This window comes from Tupaia chinensis, unplaced genomic scaffold, assembly GCF_000334495.1.
Source record: "Tupaia chinensis unplaced genomic scaffold, TupChi_1.0 Scaffold000548_1, whole genome shotgun sequence".
Classification (NCBI taxonomy): Eukaryota; Metazoa; Chordata; class Mammalia; order Scandentia; family Tupaiidae; genus Tupaia; species Tupaia belangeri.
Genome location: NW_006160060.1, coordinates 247,921 through 254,771, shown reverse-complemented (window position 1 = coordinate 254,771; position 6,851 = coordinate 247,921). Strand labels below are relative to the sequence as shown.

At 54.8% G+C, this 6,851-nt stretch overlaps 1 protein-coding gene across 2 annotated transcripts in view; it reads right to left on the bottom strand.

Annotated features, from left to right (window-relative positions):
- CPT1B (carnitine palmitoyltransferase 1B) overlaps positions 1–6,851 on the bottom strand; it is a 9,704-nt gene that overhangs the window by 1,882 nt on the left and 971 nt on the right. For both annotated transcript variants that reach the window (XM_006157564.3, XM_006157565.2), the window contains exons 2-16: positions 6,627–6,786; positions 6,169–6,308; positions 5,727–5,904; positions 5,454–5,555; positions 5,121–5,258; positions 4,960–5,037; positions 4,103–4,210; positions 3,940–4,024; positions 3,114–3,309; positions 2,674–2,859; positions 1,401–1,506; positions 1,208–1,324; positions 653–817; positions 446–580; positions 131–283 (exon numbers count right to left, since the gene is read on the bottom strand). In XM_006157564.3, the coding sequence (XP_006157626.1) occupies positions 131–283; positions 446–580; positions 653–817; positions 1,208–1,324; positions 1,401–1,506; positions 2,674–2,859; positions 3,114–3,309; positions 3,940–4,024; positions 4,103–4,210; positions 4,960–5,037; positions 5,121–5,258; positions 5,454–5,555; positions 5,727–5,904; positions 6,169–6,308; positions 6,627–6,767 (2,028 nt within the window). In that variant the 5' untranslated portion in view covers positions 6,768–6,786. The remainder of the gene's footprint in view (positions 1–130; positions 284–445; positions 581–652; positions 818–1,207; positions 1,325–1,400; positions 1,507–2,673; positions 2,860–3,113; positions 3,310–3,939; positions 4,025–4,102; positions 4,211–4,959; positions 5,038–5,120; positions 5,259–5,453; positions 5,556–5,726; positions 5,905–6,168; positions 6,309–6,626; positions 6,787–6,851) is intronic.

Here is a 6,851-nt window from a genome sequence, read left to right as displayed (position 1 = left end):
CCTACCTGATCCCCCCGCTCCCCCCCCCCCCCAAGATTTGGCCTGGTGGGTGTGTGGTAAGTAAGTTGGCCTAGCTGGAAAGGGCCCGAGTGAGCAGGGAACAGAGGACACGCCCATCATCAACACTGACCTCAGCCAGGAAAGGGGAGCTGACCCCTAGGTATTTGGAGACCAGATAAAGACAGAAGAGGTGCCTGTCAATCCCCGCCCCTGTCATGGCCAGGCGGTACATGTTTTGGTGCTTCTGAGAAGCTTTCCGGAAGAGGTCCTGGAGGTCTGCTTTCTGGGGGGAAGAAGTACAGGGGTGGAGAATGGCCCTGACCCTTGAGGCAGATGTGGGACTGTGATCTCTGGGTATGGAGGAGAGCGCTGCGGGCGCCTGCACCTCCCTGGCTCAGTCTAGAGCATAAGGGCAGAAACAGGTAAGGAACAGGGTGGGGCTCACCATACGGGACCCCTCCATCATGGCCTGAACAAAGGCTGTGGACTCATTGGTACAGGAACGCACAGTCTCGGTCCGTCCCTCACGGAACATTCTGGTCATCGAGGCCTCATAGGTCAGACAGAACTTGCCCCTGTCCTGGGGTACACAGAGGGGTGAATCTGGCATCAGACTCTGCTGTCACTGGCCCTCCCAGCAACCAGAGCCTACCCGGAAGTGAGCTAGCTGCAGCGCGATTTGCACGAAGGCATCAGGGCTGGTTCTGCATTTCTTGATGAGGCCTTTGCCAAAGGGCAGGAACTGGAAGCAGTAGAGCTCCACGTCATCTGCCAGTGCCTTGGCCACCCGGTAGGAACTCTCGATGGCTGCCTGGCACTGCCGAGACATGGAAAGGGTCAGTTGGGAGTAGGGTTTTCTAAGCAGGACTCGGGGTCACACCTAGGGGACGTGAGTTTAAGTGATGGCTGAACGGGAAAGCTGGCCCAGCATCTTCAGGAGAAGGGGACATCAGGTGCCAGGCTGGGCTTTGTGGGGAGGAGGGAGGTGCTAGCAGGTGGATCTGGACCTGAGCCTTACATTTCACATCTCTCAATCTATACAAGGCCTTGGGTTTCCGTTCCCCTGTGAATAGTTTGGACCCGATTTAGAACCCAGAAAAGTCCCTGTTCCTTCCCTGTGAGAGCTAGACCTGGGGGACCGGGGAAGGCAGAGGACTTAACGTATCCTCACCCTCACACCTGCCCTACCCTTTCTCGGCTTGCACACCTGTGCAGGAAGATCCCACTGTAGCCGCAGAGGAGGAGCCAGCTCAGGGTTTGGTTGTCCCAGGCAGTGCCCGCTGTCTGTGTAGCCCAGGTGGAAACTGTCAGTACCCAGGACAAACTGCAGAGAGAGGGTCAGGCTGAGTCTGGCTGCATCCCCTCAGCCTGTCCTGCATATATCCTGTCCAGCCTGTTACCTCCCAGAGGTGTCCGATGATGGGCGCATCGGCCCATGCATGTTCTGTGTTGAGGCCCAACTGACCATTCTTGAAAGAAATGAGAGTGAAAGACTTGTCGAACCACCTGAAGGAGGAGGAGACCAAGGGCTGAGCGAGGAAGAAGATGTCAACGAGATCATTTACACAGATCTAATGAACTAACCCTAACCTTAACCTAACCCTAACCCTAACCCTCACCATAACCCTAAACCCAAACCCTAACCCTAACCCTAGCACTATTTTTAAAACTTAACACTAACCCTAACCTTAACCTAACCCTAACCCTAACCCTCACCATAACCCTAAACCCAAACCCTAACCCTAACCCTAGCACTATTTTTAAAACTTAACACTAACCCTAACCTTAACCTAACCCTAACCCTAACCCTCACCATAACCCTAAACCCAAACCCTAACCCTAACCCTAGCACTATTTTTAAAACTTAACACTAACCCTAACCTTAACCTAACCCTAACCCTAACCCTCACCATAACCCTAAACCCAAACCCTAACCCTAACCCTAGCACTATTTTTAAAACTTAACACTAACCCTAACCTTAACCTAACCCTAACCCTAACCCTCACCATAACCCTAAACCCAAACCCTAACCCTAACCCTAGCACTATTTTTAAAACTTAACACTAACCCTAACCTTAACCTAACCCTAACCCTAACCCTCACCATAACCCTAAACCCAAACCCTAACCCTAACCCTAGCACTATTTTTAAAACTTAACACTAACCCTAACCTTAACCTAACCCTAACCTTAACCCTAATTATAACCTCTAATCTCAACTTTAACCTAAACCCTAAACCTACCTCATGAACTCCAGCCATAATGCTAATCTTGAACACTAACCAGCAACCTTAACCATACTCACTAACTAACCCTAATCCCACACTGCTAACTCTAATCCTAACTCTACCCTGTAAACTCTAACCCTAACCATAAACTCTTAACACTATGGTTCTAACCCTAGGTCTAAACACTAATCCTAAACTGAACTTTAACCTATATACCTAATCTTTAACCCTGACCATAACCTCTAACCCTAACAGTAACCTTTAACCCTACCAATAGAGCAAAACACTAACCTTAACCCTAAACTCCAACCCTAATTTTTAACTTTAACATACTAACCCAGACCCCTGAACTCTAACTATAATCTCTAACTGTAACCTTAACCTCCAATCCTAACCAGACTTGTGAACCCTTAACTCTAACCTGTAGGGCCAGGAGGCACTGTACCTGTTGTAGCAGTTGCCATGCAGCAGGGCCTTGCCGTAGAGGCTGAGGCTGGCTTCATCTTCGGGGTCGTAGCAGTGGGACTCCTCATCCAGAGCCACGAAGAAAGCGGCACGCTCAATGGCCTCCAGAGCAGCCTTGTTCTTGCCAGAGCTGAAAAAGGCCTGGCGTGCCTGCGCCCACTCCACCCTGGGGGGCATCGTGGACTTCGGGTGAGGGTGCCTCCTGGGTCCCAGCTCATCTTGAAGGCTACCCTGTCCTCCGTGCACTCCCACCTGGCTACTGCCTGGTGGCCCAGCTGTTGCCACCAGTGTCCCTCACAGGTCCTTCTTGGCCACCCTCCATGGCAATGCAGCCCGTTTCTGACAGCAGGCAGAGCCAAGCCCTCTCCTCGTGGGACCTGAACCTTGGCCAGGACAGCCCCTCTCCATAAGCTCAGATACCTTCCCCCTGCAGTAAGGGCTGCCAGCCTCTCCTCCCCAGGCTGAGGCAGGGAGGGGTCGTCCAGGATCCTCTGGAACTGCAACTCCAGGTCGCGAGGCTTGAGCAGACGGGAGCCCTCGTAGAGCCACACCTTGAAGAAGCGGCCCTTGTGGTAGACAGCGATGTGCCGGCTGTCCGAAAGGTGCTGCAGTGTGTCTGCAACAGAGGCTGGTGGGAGGGCTGGGGCAGGACTGCAGGAGCACCCCACTGCCCACCTCTGCTCTGGAAAGGGCCCACATCCTGTGCACTGAGTGGCCACTCCAGGGCCTGCTCTGCCTTCTCTGGTCCTTCCTTCCCCTGGAGCAGGGTCCAGGTGTGCTAAGCCAGGCTGTGCTGGGTGCCCCCAGTACCTCTCAGGCGAGGTACTTCATCCCAGAGGAAGTTCAGGTGCTGGGAAAGGACACAGCTCAAGGACCGTGTGAGAAACAGGGAAGGCTGCTGCCTGCCAGGGTCCTGGGTGAGCCCTCTCACCTGCCCCGTGGGCTCCAAGGAGGGCATGTGCTTCTCCTACATCCCACTTGCACGCAGTGCTTCTCCTGCTGCTCCTGCTCAGCATCTCCCTTCCCTGTGCACAGGGAGCCCTGGGAGGGCCCTCAGGGTCCCAGTAGTAGGCCGGTGTGTAGCAAATGTTTAGTATTTGTCGTGAATGGCCTGCTTTCCACAGTTCCATGACCCTGGGGCAGTGGGGAGGCTTGGCAGTGAGCAGGTGGCAGGACTCCTAGCCACTGTGGACCCACAGCTGGGAGAGGACTAGATTCTGAGAAGTGCCTGGCTATGGCTTGGTACCTGTCTCTTTGCCCGGGATCCGAGTGGTGTTGAACATCCTCTCCATCTGGTAGGAGCACATGGGCACCATGCCCAGTGCCATCACCTGGAACAGTGGGTGGCCCAGGATGGCTCAGACTCAGGCCTCCTCTCCCATCCCACCCTCAACCCTGACTCAACTCACGGGCTTGATCTCTTCACGGTCCAGCTTACGGCGATACATGATCATGGCATGGACTACGTTTCCTAGGCGGGCGGCCTGCACGTTTGTGCTCTTCACAAGCACAAGGTCCTACAGAGAGAGCATTCTGAAGGTGGGCACCTCTGTCTGAAGTGACCGGCTCCTTTTTTATCCATCTTACACATGATCAGAGGGAACTGGAAATGCGTTGCCGATTGTGTTGCTCCTCTGCTCCAGCTCTGACCTAAGCTGCCTTTTTATAACCTATTTTACTTGTTCACATTTGGCTTATTTTACAGAGAAAGGGGCTCTACCACTAAAAGATAACTTGAGAGCCTCTGGTATGGACGTGTTGTGTGTGCATTTCTTGGGGCAGCTGAGGGAGGAGGGTGTATGGCAGGCTGCTCAGAGTGCAGAGTGCTCTGTGCAGTGGGACAGGTGTGCTGTGCAGCTGGGTGTGTGTGGGAGTCAGGAGGAGGGCTGGTCACATGGGGGGTGCAGAGAATGAGCTCTTGAAGCCTGGTCCTTGTCCTGTAGTTTGGTTCTGCAATGGGATAGTAATGCATATTGTAGGAAGTTACTGAGCAGTGTATCAGGGCAGCTGGGAACCCATGGCTGGGAGGCCAAGGAGGGAACAGAAGTGACAAAGCCTGAGCTGGGTGGGGCAGTGAGCTGAGAGACTCTGAGAGAGGTCTCTGGACCCTTCTCACTTTTAGGATTCCCATTGTCCTGAACCTACTCTTTCAGGATCTCCAGTCCTTCCTTTTCTCTCACTCTTTAACTCCCACTTACCCACGGAGGCCACCTGTGGTGCCCACCAGGTCCTCTGCCCAGGAGCCCTGTGTGGCTCAAGGCCTTACCATGACGTAATAGTTGCTGTTCACCATGAGAGGGCTCCTGCCACGAAGGTAGATGTATTCTTCCCACCAGTCACTCACCTGTGGGTGGGTGGAGATTAGAGCTGGGGGATAGGCAGCCAGGACATAAGGCAGGCAAAGTGAGGCCCAGAAGACCTACTTACATAGTTAGTTGCCCACCACGACTTGAGTATCAGGTATTTCTGCAGCCTGGGAGCAGTCTTGTCCTGGAATTCTTTGGCCAGTGCCTCCATGCGGTAATACTCCTCATCATCCAACAAGGGCTGCACAGATTCCAGGTACTGCCCAGCCCAGTTATAGTCACCATGGGGGCCAGACAGCACAGCTGCCTCTGTCCTCACCCTCTTCCCACTTCTCTTCTCCACCCCATCCCCACTGCACTCAAGCCCACTCTGCACAGGCAAGCCTCTTGTGTTTGGACGAGGCCTCTGAATCAGCCTTCCCTGCCCACCAAGATGTCTGGCCCAGGCCCTCACCCGCTGGATTGTAGCTGGCACACTGGGCACAGGAAGCTTGGGAAGAGATGTCTGGAAGCTATAGAGCATGGGTCGCCGGCTGGACAGAAGGCGAACACAGATCTAGGGGTACAGAGCAGAGTGCTGGTGTGCAGGCCCACAGAAAGAAACCAGCAAACACTTGAGACCTTCAGAACCACCCTGGCCCTAATACCAGTTTCCAATGGGTGTCTCCCCTCTGGGCCCCCAGAGTCTCAAGCCAGACCCTGAACCCCTCCACCAGCTCTTGCTCACAGCCCAGATCCTAGTGAAGTGACTTGTCTGGCCGTGCATCTCAAACATCCACCCGTGGTAGGAAAGAAGCAGCTTCAGGGTTTGGCGGAAGAAGAAGATGCCTGTCACCCAGACCCCCGTGGAGAAGATGGCCATGCTGAGAAGTTCCCGAGTCTGCGGGGTCTGGTAGGGGCCACACCTATCAGAGAAGGATGAGGACTTTAGGAGGCCACTGGAGGCCAGCCTTGGGGCCATTTCGGCCCTGCAGTTGATAACTGTGAACTATCTCAGGGTGGAAATTTCCTGAGCACACACGTCTTAGTGCATCAAAGGAGCTGCTGTGGGACTGAAATGATGGTGCTCCTGTCGACCAGTGGCTACTGTCCTGTATCTGCTGAGCTCAGGAACCCTAGCCTTGGGAGCCCAAGCCCTTGGGGCCCAGCTTTGCCTGCTGGCTTCTTACCTCTCAGGGAGGCATCTCTGGATACAACTGACTAACCCCACGGAGATGTCCACGTTGCAGTAGGAGGAACCTACTGTTGCCATGACAACGACCAGCCAGCTGGTGGGGCTGCCAGGGTAAACACCCCTGAGGATGCCATTCTGTGGAGCAGAAACAGGCACCCCATGGAGCAGGAAGGTGCTAGGTAAGCAGGGCCCAGGAGGTCCTGGAAATGGGCTCCTGCTCTCCTGCACCTATCTAGTCCTCCTCCACACTCCCTGGCACCTGCAGCTCCCTAAGGTGTCTGAGCACTCCTTGAGCACTCTGGTTTCTGCACCGCCAGTGCCTGTGTCTGGCAGAACTGCCAGCTAAGTGGTGACAGGCCCCAACATTAGGGTACCAGCAGACGCTTAGCCTCTACTCGACAGCTGTTCTGCAGCTGCCAGGAGGAAGTGGTCGGGAGAACCACTTGCGCCCACCTTGATGCGAATCAGGCGTTTCTTCCAGGAGTTGATTCCAGACAGGTAGATGTGTTTCAGGGCCTCCCGACTGAGCCGGAAGTCGACCCCATCTGGGGTCACCGTGAACTGGAAGGCCACAGCCTGGTGCGCTTCCGCCATCCTGGGGGTTGGTCGTCACCTGGGAGGGCAGGAGGGTGCGCGGGCGCGCTCAGGCCCCGCCCTGGCCGCCGCCGTCGCCCTAGG